At 40.8% G+C, this 25269-nt stretch overlaps 2 protein-coding genes across 3 annotated transcripts in view; one reads left to right on the top strand and one right to left on the bottom strand.

Moving 5' to 3' along the window:
• Nucleotides 1-552: 552 nt before the first annotated feature.
• Nucleotides 553-14813, top strand: PAX9 (paired box 9). The gene is given in 5 exon segments (XM_067030606.1): nucleotides 553-753; nucleotides 1390-1502; nucleotides 1504-2147; nucleotides 5116-5258; nucleotides 14547-14813. Coding segments are annotated over 5 exon segments (1356 nt in total). The 3' UTR covers nucleotides 14802-14813.
• A 2858-nt stretch (nucleotides 14814-17671) lies between these two features.
• Nucleotides 17672-25269, bottom strand: part of SLC25A21 (solute carrier family 25 member 21) — a 523645-nt gene continuing 516047 nt past the window's right edge. The window contains exons 8-10 of one of the 2 annotated variants that reach the window (XM_059055660.2): nucleotides 23095-23276; nucleotides 22132-22184; nucleotides 17672-19012 (exon numbers count right to left, since the gene is read on the bottom strand). In XM_059055660.2, the coding sequence (XP_058911643.1) occupies nucleotides 18951-19012; nucleotides 22132-22184; nucleotides 23095-23276 (297 nt within the window). In that variant the 3' untranslated portion in view covers nucleotides 17672-18950. The remainder of the gene's footprint in view (nucleotides 19013-22131; nucleotides 22185-23094; nucleotides 23277-25269) is intronic. The other variant, XM_067030681.1, reaches the window with a different exon arrangement.

Raw genomic sequence — 25269 nt, 5'->3', positions numbered from 1 at the left:
TACCTTCTCACACCTGGGCTCTGGCCACCTGGCTAGGCTGGAGTGCGGTAGGACCCGCCGGTAACAGCCATCCTTTCCTGATATCCCCTCGAGGCTTACAGGACAGGCTATTCTAAGAAGGCTCACCATCACCACCATCAAAGACGGTGGCGCTCACTTCCCACCTAGAGTTTGAAGTTAAATTCTGAGATGTCCGTCTTTCCCCCAAAGAAGTATTCTCAGCCCCTTCTCCCTTCGAGTCTCTCATATTCAGACCAAACGCTTTCATTTGCTTATTCAGCATTTTTAACAGTCTGACTTTGCTGTCTGTTTGCGCTGTCCCTGGGAAGGTGTCAAACACCTCTTTTCATTGTATTTAGTCACCCAGGTGCAGAGCAAGATTGAAAGAGACAGCGGAAGGACTTTCCCGGACTGTGCTGTCGCTCAACGGACCAAACCAATCATCATGCAGCTTGCCTTCGGACCCTCCTCTTTGGGGGCGTGTCCCTAGTGAGTGATAGACGGAGCCGCCCGGCCCAGCTCAGCCCAGCCCACGTTGCTGCTTAGATTGAAATGCAGAACTCAAGCCTCTTTCATCGGGGCACAGACTTCCTTTTACTCCTTCCTTTTGCACTCTCGCCGCCTCCTCTCGGGGAGAAGCGAAGGCATCAGCGGCCCGGGGGAGCGACACACCGGGCCACTGAGGCCACGCTAAAAGTTTCTTTCTGGGAGTGCGGAACTGGGGCCCGGTTGGTGTACTGCTCGGAGCAATGGGTGAGTGGCGAAGGGGGACGCTGTCAGAACCGGGATGGGAGGGAGGGAGCGGGAGAGGGAGGGAGGGAGGGCGCGCGAGGGCGCGCACCACTGAGCGCTCACACTCTCCTTATTGACTTTGCTCGTGTTCCTACAACTTGTAGGAACACGCTAAGGGTCAGCGACGCACAGCAGCTCAGTCTGAACGCGGGCTACTGGGTTGCTGCTGTTGATGCCATTTTCTGATTTCAAGAGTAGGGAGCGGTTGCATCAGCAAGCCCCGTGGTCCCAGTTGCGGACCAAATTTTGTTTCACATACACGCAGACACGGGGTGGAGTGGGGGACAAAAGCCAACCAGAAAAAAAGACTAGACTTTGTCTAATTGCGCAGGTCCCAAGGCGGGGAGCTGGGGATCAAGGGGGAGCGGTACAAGGACTTTAGCGCCAGTAGGCGAGAAGGAGCCGCTTGCAGGCGTCGAGACCGATTTCCCCGCCTGCTTCGGAGACTTTTGAGCACTCTGAGAGGCCCTGCGTCTCACCACTATATTTGCCTGTAGCGGCCGCAGGCACTGCCGAAATGAGGGAGGAGGGTCTGACTCGACCGCGGTGATTTGCGGCCGTTCCTCAAGGCTCGGGGACCTTATGGTTTGGTGAAAGCCCGGGTCCTTAGTCCGAGGCGGGTGTATCCGCCTTGTCCCATCACGCGCTCGGAGGCCGGAGGCCGAGTGGCAAGCGCTTGTCCCAAACTGCGGATGCGCGTCCCCGCGCGCCATGTGTTCGTTTTGCAGAGCCAGCCTTCGGGGAGGTCAACCAGCTGGGAGGAGTATTCGTGAACGGGAGGCCGCTGCCCAACGCCATCCGGCTTCGCATAGTGGAGCTGGCCCAACTGGGCATCCGACCGTGTGACATCAGCCGCCAGCTACGGGTCTCGCACGGCTGCGTCAGCAAGATCCTGGCGCGCTACAATGAGACAGGCTCGATCTTGCCAGGGGCCATTGGGGGCAGCAAGCCTCGGGTTACCACCCCCACTGTGGTTAAGCACATCCGGACCTACAAGCAGAGGGACCCCGGCATCTTTGCCTGGGAGATACGGGACCGCCTACTGGCGGACGGCGTGTGTGACAAGTACAACGTGCCCTCGGTGAGCTCTATCAGCCGCATCCTGCGCAACAAGATTGGCAACTTGGCCCAACAGGGCCATTACGACTCATACAAGCAGCACCAGCCGGCGCCGCAGCCGGCGCTGCCCTATAACCACATCTACTCGTACCCCAGCCCCATCACGGCGGCCGCGGCTAAGGTGCCCACGCCGCCCGGCGTGCCCGCCATCCCCGGCTCAGTGGCCATGCCGCGCACCTGGCCCTCCTCCCACTCCGTCACCGACATCCTGGGCATTCGCTCCATCACAGACCAAGGTAAGGGCTCGAGGACGGGATGTGTGGATGTGCAGCGCTTCCCTCCGCACCCTCTCTGGGGTCTCTGTATCTGCGGCCTCCGGGGGGGGGGGCTGCGTCTAACCCACCGCCTAAGGCTTCTTCCTTTGGGAACGTAAGGGGCCCTCCCAGGGGGTGTCCTGATCTCATTAACGTGAAATTCATGCCCTTCGTTTCCTTGCCACACGCAGTCTACTGCCTCATCTCAAACGACCAGACCCACAGCATCCCCCCATCCCCGACACATGGTTCGCATTTTCCACCCTCCCCCGCCTCGCGCGCCGCCGCAGCCTCAGACCAGCTCGCTCACTTGGAGAGCGCCGCCGGGGCCGGACTTGGGGCGCAGCCGGAGAGGCCCGAGCAGGCGTGGGGCTGCCGGCTGCAGACACTGCTGCGGGCAGCTTGTTTGGGGATCAGATGCGGCCGCGAGGAGTCGGGCACCCTGTGGAAACTGCAGTGCTCTTCTTGCATTCTGGCAATCAGACCAAATTTGCTCAGGCAGGAAGTTCAAATGTCACCTAATTGGTTTCATTCTTATGCTTCACTTCATTTTCCTCGGAAACGGAGGTCCTGAAGTTACTACTAGTAACTTGCGTGTTACAGCATTGCTCATTCTGGGACTAATTTTCTGCTTTATTTCTCTCTTTGTCCTCCCCCTCCTCCCCCACCCCCGACACTTTTTACCTTAACAGATTTCACTACATATATGTCTTAGGAAGTGGCACCAACTACCGCTGTGATGAAGAGAAAATTCACCACGATTCCATGCTGTCCTCTTTTCTGTTCTTTCCCGTTTTTCCTGAGCCTGCCGCTTCCCTGTAGAGCCCCCTAGTCCCCGGGAATGTGAGTGGACATCTAGTCCCTGCACGTTTTCAGTAGTGCCTTTCCTTTCTCACCCTTGACCTTGCGTGTGGTGAGTGTCTTTTCTGCTTGCTAAGAACGATTCCTCGAGCCCTTGTGCTTAGTCGGGCTTCCGCAGGAGACCCGAGATTGTTTTCTTTTACTGCGTTGTTAAAACAGGACAAAACAAAACAAAAACAGCGTTAACTTCTTCCTCGGTAGGGAGAAAAGAAAGTAAAAAATGCCCTAGACGCAGAATTTAAATAATGCAGAGATAAAGAGCCTACCTTCTTAATTTCTCAGCCAGAAGTTTAAAAAGAGCAGAGGAAAAATTAAATAGGAAAAGGGGAAATAGTTCCTTTAATTGTTTCCTGCCTTTCTCGGTTGCCACCACATTGGCACAATTATCTTTTAAAATAATTAAAGCATAGCCCTGATTTCTCATCTTCTTGTTTTCTGACTGTGACTTTACAAGATCCTTCTAAGAGCCCGGTTTTGTCTTGTTCGGAGCTGGTTGGAGCTTTAGTTGAAGAGAGTTTGCCCTTGATTTATAGGATAAACTGACCTCACTGACACTTAAAGGAAGCCCCGGTTCATGGGAAAGTGTGAGATCAGCAGAAATGGGGGCGCGCAGGGGGATCTCAATTTCTTAAGATAACTTCGGGCTTGTGCCCACCGATTGCCTTTTGTCTGGGAAGGCAAGAAGAGACTGGCAGTTCTGGGCCAAAATACAGTTTCCTGGTGCAAATTGGAACACCATCTAATTCTTTGGAGAGGAGGAGGCATAGTGAAAAAAGACTGACAGAGTTGAAAAGAAAACTTTTCTTCCCTGGGGAGCCTACAATCAGACCAAATGTCAGTTGAAAAAGTATTAGATTATGGAGAGGAGCAACTCTTCATTCTACATGTTGTTGATTCTGGATGCCAACTTTAAACAACCTGTTTTCTGACAAATCTGTGAATATAAAATGATTAGTTCTACCAATGATCGTTTCTACAAAATGATTGCCCCTTTGAAGCACTGTATCAGATGGAAGTATTTAAAATCAAGTTGTAGTAGCTTTGTCAAACTTCATTCAGTCCTCCACCCATGGGTCCCAAAGACCAACTGCTCAGAGTTTTCAAATATCTTTTAAAAATTCTACTTGCTCACTTAAAGATGCCAGTGACTCAATATGTACACCTCTAGGTATCGTGGTAATCAGTTTACGCCCATATAATTTTCTTTGCATCTCTATTAAAAACATAAAGGATAGCTGATGGTTTTACTTCTTTTCCAAAATACTTAAATTATCCTAACCTTTTGTTTCATTGAAAAAGAAAACCTATAACCTTATCTCTGACACTGGTGGCATTTACAGTGGTAACTGTAGTATTTATTTTTTAAGTCATACGCACATAACCTCATGTATTTAATGTGTAGAGATAGAACATCAAGGGTAGTCTCACACGAGGTAGGCACATAGGGAAGGCAGAAACCTGTGCACCTATGTTTTGCATGTATATTGTGGGCATCCTTTAGTTATTGGTTTGCAAAGGACTTTGCAGGTTTTTTGTTCCATCTGTTGACATAAGTACTAGATCTCCACAGCACAGTGAGCACTTTTCTGGATGTCTCTGAGAGCCAGCATAGGCGCGGTTAGGCCTGGGAGACCCTCTTTCCCTTTTCAGTTGGCACCAGTCTCAGATTTTTCTCGAACCCCGGTCGACCCTGGGTCAGGATTGGGACCGTGGCTTAGGAATGGGGAGAACGGCGCATCCAGTTTCACGGGTTCTTTCCCCGATTTGGGAAAACTGGGGGAAAATTCTCAGATTCCTTCCACTCGTTTCCCTGGGGGATTGAGGACGCGAGGAGGTAATCAAAGGCCGGATGAAAAAGGAAAAACGTATCTTCCCGCGGGCTTAGGGGAGAGGCCTACTTCAAGGCGAGTCACCTTGGCCGGGCCCTGGGCTCCCGCCCGGAGCGGCCGTTCCCGCACCCCTGGGAGGCGGAGGGCAGGGGGCCGGCAGAGGTCGCAGCCCTCGCGCTCGCGGGTCACGGGTTCGCAGCCGGTCTCAGGAGGGGGCGCGCGGTTGGCCCTCCAGCCTGACGCCCTCTCCTCCTTCCCAGGAGTAAGCGACAGCTCCCCCTACCACAGCCCCAAGGTGGAGGAGTGGAGCAGCCTGGGCCGCAGCAACTTCCCCGCCGCCGCCCCGCACGCGGTGAACGGGCTGGAGAAGGGGGCCTTGGAGCAGGAAGCCAAGTACGCTCAGGTGAGGAGGCGAGGGCCCCGCCGGGTGGGCCGTGGGTGTTCGGGCGACGGAGGCCCCGGGCCCCTCTCGGAGCCTCGACCGAGGAGAGGCCCAGGTCCACTCCCCGTGGCGACCACGAGCCCCAGGCCGGGGCGATGGGGGCGGGACGGAGGCCCGGACCCGCGAGGGCGTAGTGAGGCCTCGACCCCCGCGGCCCTGGAAGCGCCTCCGGGCCTGCTCGGCCGCTGGAGGCGCGGGGAGGTCGCGCCTGAAGCCCTTTCCGCGGCTCGCGTCGGGGTACACTTACCCGGGAAGGCGCCTCCGAGGGGCCCGGAGAGCGGCCGTGGGTTCCCAGCTGCGCGCGGGACGAGCGGTCTGCATGCCCGAGGGCGCGCCGCTGCGGCTCCTCCAGCGCGGACGGTCCGCGGCTCCCAGAGAACGGACGCGCGTGGCTGGTCCTGCGACGGCGAGGAGAGGGCAAGCAGATAAACTGCGTAAAGTTACCATTTCCCGATTAAAGGTCACGTCGTAATCTCCCCAGGGAGGTTAGTGAGAAAACCTCAAATTATACGGGCTGGCTGTGGACCGTTTAATTTTTCTTTCCCTCTCTCCCTCCCCCAACTCTCCAAAAGAAAAATTAAAACACCCGTGTTTTGTTTTGTTTTGTTTTTTCCTTTGAGAAAAACTAAGCAACCACAACAACAAAAGCCCAAGAGTTTTGAGTCTAAATTCATCACCACGGTGGAGTCAGGAGTTCAAAGCTCTCAAAAAAGCAACAACAACAACAAAAACAAACCTGGACCTTAAAGCAGCGTAAGGTTTCTTTGAGCAGACCTGTGTAGGTTTGCAAATTTATTCATACCAAACTCCAATCCAAAGCCTCAAAATACCCAGTTTTCATTTTATTATTTTGAAGTCTTAAAACTTTTTATGTTTTCTTATCTGTTAAAATAAACTTTTAAAGCGCAGTGGAACTTGCAACGTTTATTCAATTGGGAAAAAAAAAATCCTAGTCTTTATTTTCCCTAACAAACCCCATTTTCAGTTCCTCTTCCCTCCCTATTTTGTTAAAACAGAATCCCATATATATTAGTAGCTCTCCCATGACAAATATCACAGAAAATAGCAGCAAGGAAGGAGGGTCCCTTTCCTGAATCTCCTTCTACTGTAAAGAATGCCAAAGAGAAATTGTAAGAAAATTTGTCACTACCTTCCACAGAAGAGCAGGTAATTCGTAAAGAAGAGGCATTATATACAATGGCACCATTGCCACTTACTCGTTATTAACCTTTTAGAGCCTCCATTTTTTTAATCTATAAAACAGGGAAATAATAGGGCCAACCTCAAGAGATGTGAAATTTCAATGAGATAATGCAACCATAGGGCACATAGTAGGCATTCATTAAATATTACCATGATAGAAATGGCGTTAGAGATTGACTCAAAAAACAAGACATTTTTTCTTTTGTCAGAATATACTTCGGTCAGCCAGCTCATAGTCAAAAAGTGTCAAGGTATTTTGTTACAGACAATAGAGCATCTATAAAGCACCTGGCATACAGAGTAGTAAGCATTTAATTGGTGCTCAGTAATGTTTATTAGGTCATCATTTCCTGGAATAACATTGTGAAGTACAGAGTTGAAAATAAACGTCTCTAATTCCCACATGTAGTTGATGAACCCAGTTTATATATAAAGCAGCGTCATAATCCAAAAATCTTTATGGTTACTTTTATTTTTACTCCCTTGAATTATAGACCTAGTGTATTATCTTGTTTAGAAATGGTTAGTTAAAAAAAAAAAAAAAGAAATGGTTAGTTAATACATACACTTCAAAATGAAACTAATCAATTTAAAATAAAAATAGAACACTGTGTCAAGTAATCTATCCTGTATATTCTGAACATTAAAAATCCATTACATTTTATGCAGTGAATATCAAGTCACTTAATTATCAGATTTATAAGAGTAAGTAACTTAAATAAGTGGCCAAATAAGTATTGTTCTAAATGCTTGAGGACAAGTTAAAATATTTTTGCAGAAGAAAAAGACATTTGTATCAAACTTTTGTTTGCAAAGTTCTTAATGGCAATATGCTAATCTTCTGCATTGCCATGTAGCAAGAGAATACAAATGATGTAAAATATCAAAACTTGAAAAATTTCTGTGCATAATTAAATCAGTAGCTACTCTATTATAATTACCAAAATAGTGCTTAATGCTGAAGGTGTGCTGAGTAGATACATACACTTAGACTGTGTCATTTTGTGAGCAGTTTTGGAATTTAGATGTTGATTTCCTTGAGGGTAAAATTATACATTAAAACTTGCTCATAAACAAACATGCAAATGTGAGGTGTGTTGTGTGTGTGTATTCCATACATCTATGCATTTCTCCTACAAATATTCAAAGGGTAGTTTTATTTTTTTAAAGTTATTTTTCAAAATGTTATCAGCATATGTACATTTCCACAACCCTAGTGTAAACTTAGGTTAAACTTTTCTCTATTTGTATTATAAACAAAAATTGAAAGTCTTTGGCAAAAGAAAATTCTCAAAAAATTTTGCACATAATACTTTTAGTGCATTTATGGTTGTTATTAAATAGTGTAGTATTATATAATCTCAGTTTCATTTTAGTATATAAAGGAGGAAATCAAGGGTTCAGGATTATAGGATTTAGAGCATAATCCGTTGTCAGAATATACCTGTAAAATTACCAGAGGGTCTGACTTGCCAACTGATCATAGGTTCTATTGATTACTGTAATCTAGAGTTTCTATTTTCAGCTTAAACTGCAAAGAAAGATGCCCGATTGCTAGTAATTAGAACCTTATGCACACATCTATCTTGTTTTTAAAACATTAGTTTAGAATATTCAAACTGTACACTTTAATATTACACTGTAATTGATATTTTATAGTGCCATTCAGAAGTCCTTATTGTCTATCTTTGAGGATAGAAGAAAAAGGATATTTATTTTGGCTTTTTTCACCCACATTTAATATTGGGCTAGAACTCTTTAATCTCATCTGACTCTGAATGACAGTAATGTTCTATGGTTCCTAATCCCTGGTCCTTTTCTGTGGAAAGTGTAAAACCTCTCTTGAATGCAACTGCATGGCAAAAAAACAAAAACAAAAACATACAGAGAAACATGAGGTTGGAATAGATCTACCTTATACATGGTACTTAATGAATTAATGCCTCATTCTAACAGTTTATAAACAGTTGTATAGTTCTTAAAATTTTCTTTGTGTAATTGGGCATGCTTTCTCAGAAAAAAATGAATATCTGGTACTCTAATTAAAGTAATCTGAATGGTAGATTTATAATCTTTGAGTATCTTCATTTTGGGGTAGTATACATCAACTCAGACAGCAAGTTAAATATAAAATTAGCTACAAATTGAGATCTCAGGAATATAGAATAGTCTATAATAAATACTTGAATTTATGAAAAAGTTCAGAGTTAAATGAGATGTGAAAAGAGTTTAATTTGGAGACATCTGAAATTCTTATGAAACATTTATTTGTACATTGTATTTGAAATAAAGATAGTATTTCAGCATCCTGAATATAATTTTCTAGTGCATTATTTAACAGACTGGCTGTCCTTGCAGACACACTGTTCTTATGAAAATATAAATGAAGTTGCCGTGGATTTTTCTTCATATCAAACAAAGTTAACTTTGTGTTAAATAATTTACAATTTTGTAGAGAATGCAATTTTAGGCAAATGCCAATAGTCTTTGAAATTCATGTTATTTATTATGAAAAATATTCTTTGACCTGATTAACTTTTAACTATGTTTTAAAACAAAATTAATGATTATGTATCACTAAAGTGTGTCATATAAAATACAAAAAAAAGCAATTTAAATGTTTTTCAAGGCTACATTAATTTTAATAACATTTTGGAAAAATAAAGTTTAGAAAAACATTTTAAATAGCAGCTTTCCATTACCTAGAGACATTTAGATCTGCAATTATCCATAATTAAGATCCTTTTGGATGAATGTTGAAACCATATTTACAACAGTCATTTCATTTTGTCAGATTTATTTTACTAGGTTATTGCATAACGAACTAAGAAGGGTAGGACAGCAGTCAGAAAAATGATTTCACCAAAAAAAGAGAGAATCTTGTTTATTTTCAGATCTGAAGCTTTTTGTTGCTTATGATATCGAGGTTGAAATTCTAGGTGAAGCACATCTCTATTTGTGGCTGAACCTACTTTATTATAAGGCCAAGGTAAACTGATTTTGTCATAAGGGAAGAACCAGGTAGAACTGATGAGTGGATGAAAGACTGTGGATAGAAGACTTGGCACTGCTATTTGCATTTTCTTCAGGAGAAAAAATGTTGAGTAGACAACTACCAGCATCTGAAGAATAGTCTATAACATCTAGTTGCCAGACAGTTGTCATACCAGTTTTTCATGGTCACAAGTGTTTGGATACTAATGCATTTCCATTTTCTCTGGGGGTGGGGGTGGGGAATAAATGGAATGACCATAAATCAAATAATGAAATAGCTACGTTACAACTTTTATTTACCTTTTCAACAGCTTTACTCATTTTGCTTACTTAAAGTGTAATGCTTTTTCTGTGATAAAGGGTGTCCAGTTTTTTTTTTTCTTGTTGTTTTTTAGAAGCAAGAGCAACACATCTTTTGCTTTCAAAAGGCTGCACTACCTTAAGTATACAAATGATTATGAAACGCCTATAATGTGTCCCATTTTGTGGGGATATGAGATGATTAAAGACAAGTCCCTGTCCTCAAATTGTTTACAGTCTAGCTCTCTGCCACTATAGCTTCTCGACATACTCACTTAGGAATATTTTTGAAAACTGGCAAACCTGTATTTCTAACATTTTAGAACAAATGCAATGAAAACTCATACTTTCATTCTCTCTTATGATGACCTTAACTAGACTACATTGCATCTTATGTATTTTTTCTGGACTCTTTCATTTAATGTCAGTGGGATAAAAACCCATCTTTTTCTAGAAACATTCAACAGAGCAAGGAACTTACTTTTTCCAGGGTATACAATTTGGTCTATTTTATTTTGTAGTAGTAAATCTCGTTCTCAACATTAGGTAGAAGATAGTTTGCCTTAGGGAGGACCCTTGTACAGTTCTTTAGAGGAAAGGATTCTCAGGGCTTTCATGGAAGATCCACATGAAAAAGGGGTTGATGGATTGAGGTTTTATTTATGGAATCTTTAGGTAAAATCATTTTCAAAAATGAGATTTCCATTACATGCCCATTGCTGGGGTTTCATTTGGAAAATTTGTTTACTTTTCCCTGGGGATTCCATATGTTGGTCGATTTATAAATCATATTTACAATCCAATTAAATAGAGTAATTTAGCATGTTTGCTCCCACTATATCTATGGTGAACATTTGGTAGTCTCTACTCAGCCTAACTAGCTTTTCAGATTAATTACATGCCCTTCACTGAAAACATTAAACAGATTTTGGAAGTTTAAGTCATGTACTCTTTTATTGGAAAGAATAAACAAACATCAATGCTACCTGTAGTTGTTTTCCTTTGTGGTGGAAAATTTTACTCTTTCAGTGATTGCATCATAAATAACAATTACTTTACCTGGTAGAGATTTATACCTTTTACTAATGCCATGTTTCAAAATTAATAGTGAGAAAATTGATGTGTTTATTGAGTTACTAGAATGAATGAATAGTGAAGGTGGCAGGTACGTTTTAGTTAAAGCATGGTTGTTCTGTTATCTTGCTCATGCCATTTTTAAAAATTTCTAAATCTGAACTTTAAAAGTAAAAAGGGAAATTAATACAAAACTTTTCCACCCCAAATCTAGGTCATAATTTAACCTGAGGGAAAGCTAAGAGCTATTTTTAAACTGTTTAAGTTTAAAGATTTCTTTTTTTTTTCCTTTTAAGCAAACACTTTATTAGCCTCCCCTTGCCTTTTTCTACAAGACTAGGACGTCAAACTTCTCTGAGCTTCCCTTCCCAACTTACCTTTCTGCAGTACAGAGGGGCCCACATCACTAAAATGACTCTAAATATATTGCAGATTTTAGAGAACTTTGAAATATTTCATACTAATAGGACTAATTGCATAAAAAACAAGTTTGCCTTAATAGAAAATGGAGAAATCTGGAAAGAACTCTTAGTGTTTTTTACACCTGACAAACAAATGTAGTTATGGAGTAAGTAAGGCACCTGAAGGTAACAGGGGCCTAAATCCAACATTCCCCACCCCCCCCATTCCTAGGAGCATTATCTAAAATGAGAGTCCAGTCCAGCCTGGCTTCTCAGGGAGAACATCTCTGGGCAAAAAGAAGTGGACCCATGGAAGGGATTGTGGACATTACATCAGAATGGCTGAAGAGCCCCAAATAAAGGGGTCACATCAGGGAGCAGTGGTTCCAAGGGCAAGTGTGTAAGGAAGGGAAAGGGACTACAACAAAGCAAGTATTTCAGAGAGACATGGAATGTTGAATGATAGAAAAAATATAAAGAAAACAGAATGAGGAGGAAAAACTTAGCTGTGATGAAAAATTGAACTCACCAATACATTTTTTTTCTGCTAGTGTATTACTAAACAATATGCTGTTTCTGTATTATACTAAATAATCTAACCTGTGTACTTGGAAAATGTTGAGCAAAGGTTTTCATTATTTTAAAAGTAATTTCAACCTTAACATTCTTATTTTATGATTCTTGGTGCACATTGGCACAAATAGTATAAAATATTAATTAATGCTAGAATGGAAGAGGCCAAATATAGATGCAAACACCTTTCCATAACTGAATTGGAACAATCCCTCTCCAAACTAATTTCTCTTAGGTTATTGGGAAAATTCTAGATAATAATGATCAGAAATAAAATCTCTATGTAATGTTAAATTTCTTCTGCAATTTGACAGTTGTGTATCTTCATACTCATCTGTTGAGAGCCTTAAAGTGTATCTTTTTTGAGCCATTTTCTAATAAGCCATTTTCAGAAAGCAGGAAAAAGAGTTTCTTTTAGAAGTTAAGAAACAGAATTAGGATCTAAGAATGAGAATCAGGTTCTAGAAGAGGAAAGAATCTTTTACCAGAAAAGATGCTCTAGTTTGAAATTAAATTGTATCTATCTTTTAATTGTCTGGGAGAGTAGCATGATTTGCTACAGAGGATCCTGCAGCAGACAGGGATGAAAATTTCTTTTAACACATGGCCATGGACTTGCTGATTGGCCTAGGGTAAATGGCTAAGCTCCTTAATCTATATTCTTTTGTATAAAAAGAGGATGATATTTCATTTATATTCAGCAGTGATGTGCAATGGCTTCTTTGTTAAAAAACAAAGTATCATCCTTTGTAACACATTTTAATTTCAATTGAACATCGCTTTGTACCCATTATAAATTATCTTGTAATTATTATAAACTCAATAGGTTAAAATGAGATACAATTTGTCAGTTCCAATTATTCGATAAAATATGTTGGATATTTCTTAGTGCTTGGGACATAGGACAGATTCAGGAAACCTCAGTTTCCTTTCCTCTTCCCCATTTTTCAAAGAACAAGCACTCTGACAGAACACAAGGTGTGTCTTCTTATAGAACTACGCAAAGTTAACTCCTCTACTTTTATTCATATTTTGTCAGAAATCCACAAGTACTGTTAAATCACATTCATGTATATATTCTACTCCATGCATTACTCTAAATTGAGAAAATCATTTTTGAGACCCCACTGTTGCATTCTCATAGATGTGGAAGTGAAAATAATAACCAAATGAATTAAATTAGAAAACAATTTCTGCGTTGCAATTGAATTGGAAAAAGTATCCAACATATGCCTGCTTTTCTTACCTCTAAGGCTTAAATTGGTTTTATGAATAATATTTCTATTATTTACATTATAGTTTCGTTAGGAAATATGGTGATATGTTTATTTATTCACATCACTACCAGGAAACAGGATCTTCTTTATTTCTAAACAATGTAGAAATGTTTTTTAAAATTTAGTTAATTAATTAATTTTTGGCTGCATTGGGCCTTTGCTGCTGTGCGGGCATTCTCTGGTTGTAGCGAGCGGGGGCTACTCTTCCTTGTGGTGCGCAGGCTTCTCCTCGCAGTGGCTTCTTTTGTTGCAGAGCATGGGCTCTAGGCACACGGGCTTCAGTAGTTGTGGCTCGTGGGCTCTAGAGCGCAGGCGCAGTAGTTGTGGCACACGGGCTTAGTTGCTCCGCGGCGTGTGGGATCTTCCCGGACCAGGGCTCAAACCTGTGTCCCCTGCATTGGCAGTCAGATTCTTAACCACTGCGCCACCAAGGAAGCCCCAACAATGTAGGCATTCAGGGGGAAAAATGAAGTTAGTTGAAGAAGGATGCCAAGTATTCATGCCAGAATGAGGATTAGAAATCAGGGTGTTTTTGGTGTTGTTAATAGTAACGATACCAACAATAATTTATTTGTTGCCAAGAGAACACTGGCTTCTAGGCAGACTTGCCTGCCAGCGTTGCTGCATTTTGTTTGCAAACTAACATTTTACATTTAAATTCATTTCAAGAGATTTATCCATGTGGCTTCTAAAAATTCAGATCACAGGGCCCTAAAACTTAGCAAGCAAATTTTCCAATTTCAAAACCATGCATATGCGATTCTTTTATATTCTGACAGTTTCCTTTTTGATAAAATAGCTCTGGAAAATATACTCCCAATTGTCATTTAAAAACCCTTATAGACACACTGCCTGATTTTGCATGTCCTTCGTCCAACAAGCATTTTCAATATGGTGTTTTAAAATATGGCCCACGTTTTATTTAACAAAGGTCATGCTCATTTTGAGTTTCTAAAGTGACAGCCCATACTCTGCCCTTCTTTACTGGAAATGAAAGCTATACCAACCAGGCCCTTCACAAATGACTCAACAAAAGAGTCAAACAAAACTAAAGTATGGGGAGGGTTGACAAAGGCAGATAGAGAGCTGAATGGATTCTAAGAGTACTTAATCACAATTAATTATTTTCTCACCCTGCATTTCCTTCCTATAATTCCAAGTAGCAAAAGCAAATACTGCGTATTTTCTGGTTGTAGCCTCCTCAAAATCTTTGTGGAAAGAACATGTTTAAGTAGCAAGACCGTGAATGCATTTAGAATATAAAAAGAGTCAAGTCTAAACAACAACAACAAAAAATCAGAAAGTAGGGTCAGAATATTGTTAGTTACTACTCAGAACTGACATTCTGCTTCTTTCTAAGAACTCGTGAAATGTCAACCGCTCTAATGTGATTATTTTCACCTCTTCTCTTTTCCTACTCCTCTTAGGCACCAAATGGTCTCCCAGCTGTAAGCAGTTTTGTGTCAGCATCCAGCATGGCTCCTTATCCTACCCCAGCCCAAGTGTCGCCTTACATGACCTACAGCGCTGCTCCTTCTGGTTATGTTGCTGGACACGGGTGGCAACATGCCAGTGGCACCCCACTTTCCCCCCACAACTGTGACATTCCCGCGTCGCTGGCGTTCAAGGGAATGCAGGCAGCCCGAGAAGGTAGCCACTCTGTCACGGCTTCCGCACTCTGATGGGAGATTCCGTCTGCCGCAGCTTCACCCGAGTCCCCCCACCTCTCGGCACACCCTCCCCTTTTCCCCTGGTCTCGGATCCCACCCCTCTGCCCTCCAACCCTCCTGCCTCGAAAGCTGGCTTTACGGACTCACATCCTCTGTGCTGATGACACTTAAATATCTCTTACCATAACTTCTCTCTCACAGAACACCTGACATGACTGTAGGAGTTAAAAACAAAAGCAATGTTAAGGACTGAATGAGAGGTTTGTGTTGGCCACACACTGTTTTAACGTAGTGAAGAAACCTGCACCCCTCAAAGGGCTTAAGGAACTTTTAAAACTAGTCTTTGGTAAAACCACATGTGTATATTTATTCTAAATCAACCTGAACTTCTGAAACGTGCAATTGTTGAGATTTTGCAAAATCAATAAAAGAAAATAGGTATAGAAAAAGTTATGCTACACCCTCTAATCAAATAAGGTAACAAAATAATCCTTAATTCATCATTAGGAAACCAATCAATAATTGACTTGAGTGATCCGTTGTTTATTTTTAACAGATGGCATATTTTGTTGGAAAATATATGTATAACTTAAGCAATATCTGAATTTAGCTCCTCCTGGTGTTTTGACTTGGTTCCAAATACAATAATGTTTATACTTTCTATTAGTGTGTAAATATGGACTCTGGTGCATTTGTGTTTTCATTCCATGGGATAGGCCCCTCCCCTGCCCCCACCCGTCTCTATTTTTTTCCTTTCTTTTTGCAAAGGTGACTTTCCGGCAATGTCTTTGTCTCTGTTTGGTGGTGGGCTGCTCAGGCTCCTGGACCTGGACTTGCCCCAGATTTTGTGTGTGCAGTGAAGGCTTCAACATCTCATGAAAGACATTTTCTTTCTACAACAGAGGACTCAAAACACAGATAAAACAAGCCAGTCTCCCATTTTGTATCCCAATCAAACAACACACATGCCAAGCATATAAAGACAAGAGGGTGGAAAATATCTGAACAAGGCTCTAAAGGAAGTCACTTAGAAACTTAAGTTTAATGTGAAATGCTTTGCAAAGACACTTAAAATGAACTTTATGTTAAGAAAACCACTGTGAAACTAAATTGTACTGTTATTGTTGGCTTACCTGTGTGTTCAGCTATCTCAGCCCAAAATCACGTTGTAATTTAAAGACAATGGAAAATTCTGCTCTAATGAATGTAAAAATGGCTTGCTGTGAAGTTTACATTGTTGTACAGAAGCATGTTTCACGTGTAGGTAAACTGGTGGTGGTATTAGAAATACAAATGCTATTTAATTTTTAAAAATTCCCTTTATTCATTTCTGGAGTTACAGGACACAGTTTAACTGATGGATCTTTCTAAACCAATTTGTTTTTCACTTTAGTGTTAATCATAGAGCTGAGGGGTGTGTGTGTGTGTGTGTGTGTGTGTGTGTGTGTGTGTGTGTGAGCATGTGATTATGTGTTGTATTTTAAAACAGTTGATTTTCTTGGGCAAAATTCTACAGTTGTAATTGCTTCTGTTTAGAAGGTTCTTCCTGCTTGGCAATATAGGCTTGAAAATACGTTTTTAAAACATTGGTACAATTCATCTATTGGAAAATTAATATATTGCGGGTTTTTTGGTATTAATTCTGTGCAATAACTAACAGGGCACATCACTAGATATGGATGTTAAAGATGCGTTCGTTAGGTGATTTTGATTTCTTCCTGTCTGTGCTGTGCACAGCCCACATGGCAATCCAGTTCTGTCACATCGGTTTCATGGCCTCATCTAAAATTCAGATGGCTAGATTAGCTAGGTTTTCAAATCACCAGGATATAAACAGTAAGCAGATTTCTGACACACAAGCTGTGTTCGAGGAACTGCTTTTTTCAAGCAGCAGATATCTCATAGAGAGCTGTAAACTGCATTTGTTTCTAAAGCAACTGAAATTCAGCGCTGCAAACAGAAGATTCTAACTTCAGGAGAATACGCAGAAGGGGCAGATGAACTCTCAGGGCCGTAGTCTTCCTTTGATCTTGTAAAACTCCTATTGGCATCTGGAGTTCCCAGTCTGGTGAGAAAATAGACTATAAACCGAATGGAACAAAACACCAGTCCAACATTTTGGTGGAGACTTTAAAACCACACTGTACAGGGACTCTCCTGCCATGCAGAAAAACTGACATAAGGTACAGAATTATTCCTTATCAGATGTTTTTAGGTGGCTATTAGGAGTCTTTAAAAAATATCAATTGTTTGTATGGAAACATAACTGTTATTTTCTTTATCTAAATTAAGAAATCTCTTGTTATTATGCTATTTATATATTTTTTCCGGTTCTTGTATCTTTAAAAATCTAACATTAATAGTATCAAAGTTTTCCTTTCTTTGTTTCCCTATGTTTTTTCTTAGCAACAGTGAATTCACATGGAGTAAATTTAAAAAGAGAAAGCCCAAATACAATTGGCTATTTAAAGCACATTATGATTTAAAGCTACTTTTAAAAATGCGAGAAGGAAAGTGGGATGGGATATGGGGTTGTTTGATTTTTAAAACATTATTATTATTGGTTACTGTTGACATATTTCCTCTGATTCTTAGGGGGTAAAAGTATTGTTTTTAACCTGGCAAATGCACTCTTCAGAGATCCTTTTCCATCCCATCCACATGGAGAGGTTAAAGGTTCAATTTCATGGCCTCTATGCAGGCAGTGCTCTTTTTCACAGAAGGCAAGAGTATTACCTGAAGGATAGAATGCAGTTGGACAACAGACAGATTCTTATTTCTCTTGTTTTGTCCTACTTTTAACGACCCTCATTAAATACTGGGCTGAAATATAAATTAAAAAACACGTTGGAAAGGATGTATAACCGAAGGCTGTGTATGTATATACAGTATGTCAAAAAGCCTTTATTTTTATACTTTAAATGCTCTAAATTAATAAAAAGTAATAATTACTATGTTATCTTTCATTTTTTATTTTCAAAATGTTTTAGTGACACAGCTTCATGGTAGAAATATCTTGTAGTAGTTACAGGTGCCATCTAGAACATGCAGATATTTTTGTTGACTCTAGCTACTGAAGTAGCATCATTTCAGGATGCGGATATAAAATTAAGTTTGGTTATATCAATGCCAAGGAGATAAATTTTGGAGTGCATGTTAGTACAGGAATCTTTGGAAATGCTAAGAATGTACTTCTCCTTTGAAACATTTTCCCCTTCATAATACATATTCTAACACTGCAGTTAGTCGACTTCACACCTGAAACAGTCACTTAAAACTAATAACCTAGAAATGTAGTTTTATTCTAAACGTCATTTTTAAGAATGGCATAGGTAAGAGTTCTGAACAAAGGTATTTGATGCAAATACAGGTAGCACAAACGGGCCCAAGGAGTGGTTCGAATTTGTGATTTAGCATGAAAATATTTCAGCATTAAAACTTGTTTTCAAAGGGAAAGTAGTTTAATATAATTTCATGTTTTATATTTGTCATAAAAGACTTCAAATATCATGATTTTAAAATATTAACCAACAGTGCAAAATATAAAGTAGATTTAGGAAAATATAGCTGAGATGAGTATTATTACTAAAAGAAATCAACAAATTCACATTTTAACATAAAATTTTAAAAGATCATTTTAATACACTTTAGAAATATTTTCCTTGTATATGATTAAATACTATTTATTGAAGAATTTAATTCCTTATAAAAACTTTAAATTTTGGCTTAATTTTTTTTTCACTTTTAAGCACTTCTTGAACTTTTGGGAGAAAATAATCATCAATACAATGAATTTTCCTTGTGAAGCCGTGTAAGAGGAACATAGGTCATAAAATTTATATTGCTTTTATGAAATATATCTGATTTCATGCTATTTTTCTATATTCAGTTTATATACCTCATTGCTTCACAGTAGTAATTTTCTTCTCACAGTTTTATGGATATGACCAAAATGACAGTTTCTAATTGTCTAGAGATAATTTTTGAAGTATCAAAATAGGTTTTGTTCTTGAACAAACTGTTTTGCCCTCTATAATTGTATATAATTGTATAATTATAATTTATCATTGTATCGGCTCAGCTGATCGATATTCTCTTCTTCCCATGGTGCTGTATAATGAATATCCATTATCACAAGGGGGAAAAATACTCTGCAGGCAATCACCAGTTCTCCTGAAGCCATGAATAGCTGTATTCATAAACCATCAGCATCACTGCACCACCTAGAAAAGAAAAGAGCTGGTTTTTATCCCAAATCCTGTGAAATTGTGCTGTCTTTCCCCCCGGGTTTCTGAATCCCTGGAGTCCCATGCAGCCTATGAGGCGGAAGCCATTCAGAATCATCAGTTCTCAAGCTCCAATACACAGAAAACTACTGTGGAAAATTCTCAGAGCGAAATCAAGACCATCTTGAGTCTCTAAATACATTTTTTCCCCATGAGTTTCTGTAACTTTCATCATTTCTCATCAGCTTCTTTTTCAGGCACTTTTAATTTTTAAAAGTAAGTAAATACAGACACATTTAGTCATGTAAGGGCATGTGGCTTTCCCGCGAACAGAAACCTTCAGATTTGTCACATGTAGGCAAAGGATTTATCTTTTTCAGTTTATAATTAGCATTGTTGTAGCTGCATTCAAGAAGGAAATCTCTAAGATGGTGCTTGATGGATGAGCCTGGTTTTCTCTTACAGCTTTCAAACTGGATTACAATGTGAAAAATAGTTTCTGAGTACTTTTAAAATCTGTATTTCAAAACTTAGCTAGCTTTCAACCTCCTTTTGTTGCCTCAGATTTTTGTTGCCTTCATTCCTTTCATCTGCCTCAGATATATATGGATTGCACTTGGACATTGGTAGTCGGGGTTGAGTGTCATAGACCATCATTTATCTTGGAAGAGAAGAGTTATGCAACTGGCTGCAAAAGGGCTTGCTATGTAGTATGTCAACAGGACTATGATATGGAAAACCAGCACTGAGGCTGCTGAATACTTAGAAATCGGGAGAAGCATTTGCATGTGGATGATTTTGTGTTCTGTCTGATGCAGTAAATGGCACATATCCTGTGCCGTTTAAGATATTCTCTATCCTTTCATGTCTATGTGAACAATATTACAAAATCAAAGTGTGGACAAACAGCAGAAACTAACACAACATTGTAAAACCCAATTTTAAAATATGTGGACAAATATCCAGAGTACAACTTAGAGAAGACTTGGCTGCATGAACAGAAGACTGACTTCTGACAGAAAGAAAGAGAACTTGATTTTGATCTTATTTTGTACACACTACCATATGCTTTTTTTAAAAAAAAATCTACAGGCCGCACATGTTTGTGTAACCTTATACCAAAGATAATTATCTGCCTGTAATTTTCATTTTTAACCCCTGAAGATACTCTAATAGCCCCCTCTCAGCTGCTGTGGCCCTCTTGGCTCTGGCAAACAAAAAGGAATGCACTACAGAGGGTTGTTAATATGTATGTAACTGTTCTGTGTACTCTTATTAACTGTTCACCATATAAGACAAGAACAGGCAGAATCGGGTTAGTGTACAGCCTAGTGATATTTGGAGTTTAAACCACAGACTTCAAGATTCTCCTTTCATGGGAGGTCCTGATCATTAGCCACATTGAGCTGCTAAGGCTGTTATAAAAATAAGATGGGATGCTTCTCTAGAACGAAGGATGAAAATGCCAGGTTCACCCTTCTTTTCTTTTTTACTGTCTCTCACTCTCCCTCTTTCTCTCTCGAAAAGAAATCCTATCCTTAACTCAAAAGTCTTACCTTTTTCTCTACACCTTTCTTTCCTTTGAGGTTGCTAGGACCTGTATGTTTGGGATGAGAGTGGAGGCCAGGTCCTTGAATGAGATTTCCAGTTATTTGCAATTTTGTTTAGCCTGGACAGTATGTTCACAAGAACCCTTTTCATTGGATTTAACACCACAGCAACTCAGGACACCTCATGCAAAAAACACTTAAAAAGCCAACCAAACATTTGCAAGCCTCTAACAAAACTTGGGGTCAGATTATTTAAGAGTTTTGGATTAAGGTTCTAGTCAATTACCGTTTTAGCTCAACTCTCCCTGATCGCTCTCCCTTTTCAGGCCCATCCCGTCCTGAGAAAGCTGGATTAGGGCCAGTCCTATGATTTTCTCTAATACCAGGTCTACTAGCAGGTTTTTACTGTGTGGTGAAGGAAAAACACCACATTCTTGAAGAGAGAGTGGCACAAAATCACCAATATTCTTTATCATTGGGTTCGTGTTGACACACGGGCCAATAACAAATAGAAGACAGGTCTGAATCTCAAATGTGAAGCAAAAATCCATGCTTAAATACCTAGAAAGGCTGGGATAGATGGATTGGGAGCTGTGGAAGTGTTTTTCAAAATATACGAAAGTATGAACTGTTCACCAGCTTCAATTTACAGACTGCTGTTCTATATCTCAGGTTGGCAGAAATGCTCGTTCACTGGGCTGAGATTTAAAGGTAAATGTGCATGTGTGTGAGTGTGGCAGGGGAAGGGGACATCAGTGTTCAAAGGGAGGACTGGGAAAGGGAGAAAGGGGACGAGTAGGGGACAGTTCTGGGGAAGATTTCCAGGATGTCTAAGAAGGTGAGTGTAGCCTGGTAAAATAATATGTGTGGTCTAGTGCATACTTCTGTAGGTATTCACAAGGTTGCTTATAATCCAAGACTATTTGCCCAGGTGGTTGAGTCTGCAGCAGTTGCTTTCTTATCTGTTTACAGAGAGGCAGCTGACTCTCCCTGTGGGAATGCCAGCCGGCTTTTTGTGGGCTGGCATCCTGAGGTAAGGCCCCGAGCCAGGAGCCTCCACCGTCATGCTAGGAAGGTGAGTGCGAGGCTGCAGTTTCTCCATTCTTGCTCTCCAGAGGCAACAGTGAGCAGAGTTGCTCTGGCTGTTCATGGAGACTAGCTGTCCTCCTTTTCTCTTTTTGAAGTGAAGCTGAGGCAGGAGCAAGAATGAACTAGAAGCACCAGGGAAAGTTTTATTGGGCTGGTCCCTCACTCAGTGAAAAATCCTCCCTTTCAGCCAGAAGCGACTCAAACTCTGGCTGTGCATCCTCTCCTGTTGACTTAAGGTGGGCTTTGGCTTCTATCAGCCTCCAGTAAGGCCACAAATAGTACCTTATAAACAAAAGTAGGACATTTTGAATGGACGCCTTTAGTGTCTTGAATACTCCTAGACAACTTTTTATCCTTAGGGTTTCCATGTTTCACAGTGTGACAAACTTTAGTTGTGTTACAGATAGACCCAAATAAGAAAAAAGAGATACTAGACAAATGAGGTAGGAAGGATATGAGTAATGAAAACGTTATTACCTGGTCCAAGCCTCATAATCTTGGGAAGCAGGCCTTTATACAGAGCTAAAATGCTAGAACCGGAAGGGAAAGAGCAACATTCTTATTCTGAAAACAAAATGGAGTTGTACCTCAGCTTTACTGAGATGCTGACCCAGCATTTACCCAAAAAAGTCATTTGAGAAAAATTTTCAAATCCCAAAACAAACAGTATCGGGCTAAGTATTCTCTGCAGCAAATTGGATGAGAGGAAAGAATTAATTCTTTAATACCCAAGCTATGCTGATCTTGTCCCATCGCAAATAGGACTTTCATCAGCGAGATGGATTTTGCTATCCAGACAGGCCTTACTTTCAAGACAGCTGTGTATATGGACAAAGTGACTCTTGTAATTGAGTTTAAAAGACCATAAACTCAGTCCTCACAGAAGGAAATACGATGCAGTTTAGATCAAAATAATAAAATAGTACTTGCTTACTTGAGAGTAAGACCTGCTGAGGAGGGATGAAGAGACAAAAATAAGACTTAAAAAAGCAAAGAACAGTAGAGCACATACTTTAAATTCTTAAAGGAAAACTACCTTCACAGAACTCTCATGTTTAATTCTCCCAGGAGAATAAAATTAGGTGACATTTTGATTAGATGTATAGTCAGAAGACAATTACTCTCCTGTCCACGTGGGAACAGGGCATATTATATGCAATAGCATACTGTGCAAACTGACAAGCAAAAAGTTCACCTTGGCATTCTAGGACAAACATACAGTATATTGAATGATCGTGGCTCATGTTTCTTGATGGCGTAAGAAGGTTTTGCCAACATCTCATTACTGTGTTATCTCACAAAGTTTCTCATCTATTCCCTAGAGCTTCTCAGACATACACCCAATTCAGGAGGGCTTAAGGGCTCTCATCAAAATGGAAGTACAATATGGTTTTAGCAATGCTTTAGTCTGGCACATTTATTAAAATAAGAATGTGTTACCCTTCTTCCTGATAGACCGTGGCCATTGTTTTAAAACAGGTTCTGTACTTGATCTCTCCAGGAACTGGCTGAGGCCCTTGAATCCTACTTTTGGCAACATCAAAAGGGATGTTAATGACTGAGGCTATTGTGCCCGAGAGAAGACCAACCCCAAATTTTCTCAGAAACTCCAAGGTTGGATCCTAAAAGAAAAGAAGAATAAAATAACAGAAAGGGAAGCGTAAGCCCCTAAGTGGGTTAAACACTATAAAGCAATATGTATTTAAGCAGAGCATTGCATTCCCCGGCACCCTCCTGTTATTCCAGCGGAACACATTAGGATTTCCTAGGCTGGAACTTGTTTTCTTGACAATCCCATTGGCTATGTTTTTACACATGGTCTAAATTGCTGAAGTACACATTTCCTCACACAGGATTTATAAACACAGTTCATAAAGAAAGACTGGTATGGCATATGGGGATGATTTGTATAATTGGGCTTCACAATGTACTTAGTATTACTGTATCAAAACAGGAGAAATCCAAGCACACTATTAGCTAATTGGCCAGAATATTTTACAAATGACAGCAACTTCCACCATGAAGCCTACTAAAATGCTCATTTGTGTGTGGACCCCCAAATGTTAAATTAAATCAAGGCTACTCTCGGTCTGCTGCTATTCCCCTCCAGGTTTTTTGCATTTATTTTCACGTGTAGCTGATCCACTGTACTGAGAAGTGCTAGCTTCCTGTTATTAACAAACCAACTTGGGAAGGCTGCAAAACAGCCTGTCACATTCTGTGCATTATAAACAGTAGTAAGTCACTGGACGATTGGCTGAAGAATTTTCAACCCATTGTTCCTGAATCTTATTCTTCCTTCAATGGCAAAGGAAGACACGGAGAGAGACAGAGACAGAACAGAGACAGGGAGAGACACACACACACACAGAAAGGGAGGAAGAAAAAGAAACATATTTCTTCTTTCCATTTGAATTTGGGTCCTTCACTTTGGTCTGATTTGATTTTCCACCCCTCCCTGCTCTGCTTTTGACATCAAAGTATTTAATTAGGTCTTATGTGGAAGTCACTTTCCTTTTGCCTATTTTTGTGCCTAGTGAGCTCATATTATGCTTTGTTATAATGAATTTGCTGGAAAGTTCTCATTTTGCTGTCAGCCTCAGTTCTTGCTCTGAAGAGAGATCATCTCACAAACCGTAAGTTGCTGACGGAGACCTCCCCTATCCTTCCACTGCCCTCTCTTTTGGTCAATACTTCAGAAGGATCTTCACAGAGGAACAATACAGAGTAGTGCCATGATGCTATTTTTATCCAGCAGGAGAAGCAAAAGTGGGAACCATTCTCTGCTTAATTAAAAAAAAAAAATCAGGTCTGAGCATTGCATGCTTATAGCTTTGATGGAAGAAGAAAAATTCTGGAAGCTCTGAAATTTTCAACTGAACCAAGGGCCAGATACCATCACAGAAACTCCTATGTGGTTAAATATAAAAAGTGAGGGGTTCGGTAATAATTCTTGGATCTGGGCCATACAGGTGTCGGGTAGGTTTAAAGGGATTTAAAAACCAACAGGGTGTTTCAACAGGAAAAACAACGCAGTGACTGCAGTATGAGTGAGGTGTGTTTAAATAATTTCCCCTCCCCCCATTTTTTTCTCTTTTACAAGGAGAGAAAAATGCCTTTATGTTACCCTTCTCCATTCTGGCACAGAAGCAGAACTGGAGCTCAGGAGGATGGTGGATTCAGGGCCAGCTCTGGTTGTCTGACCTTGCACAAGTCACTGAATCCCATGAAGCCCAGTGTGTAGAAGGGATGTTTTCAACACCCACCTTAACTTTGTACTGCATGGTTTTTCTGAGAAATAAAAACAATAATAGTAGTAAAAGTGCTATGAATATTGTACAAGCCTGGCAGAAAATGGATAGTATTTTTATCTAACCTGTTTTCTAAAGTCTCAAAAGATCTGTGATGAGACCCTCTCATGGTGCTCCTGTGACACAGCCAAAGACAAGGGTGAAAGTGATGACCTGTATACACAATGACCTTTTGGGAAGTTCAGGGGACCCTGTCAATCACACAGCTTCTCCCACCTCCTGATGTGTTCTCTGAGGATTGGAGTTGGGGAGGGAGGAATGGCTAAGACACTCAATGAAGGTCATTATGTTTGAGATGCTGTTG

The sequence above is a fragment of the Kogia breviceps genome, chromosome 3, assembly GCF_026419965.1.
Source record: "Kogia breviceps isolate mKogBre1 chromosome 3, mKogBre1 haplotype 1, whole genome shotgun sequence".
Taxonomy (NCBI): Eukaryota; Metazoa; Chordata; class Mammalia; order Artiodactyla; family Physeteridae; genus Kogia; species Kogia breviceps.
Note: the sequence above shows the minus strand (reverse complement) of the source record. Positions and strands in the feature narration are given on the sequence as shown.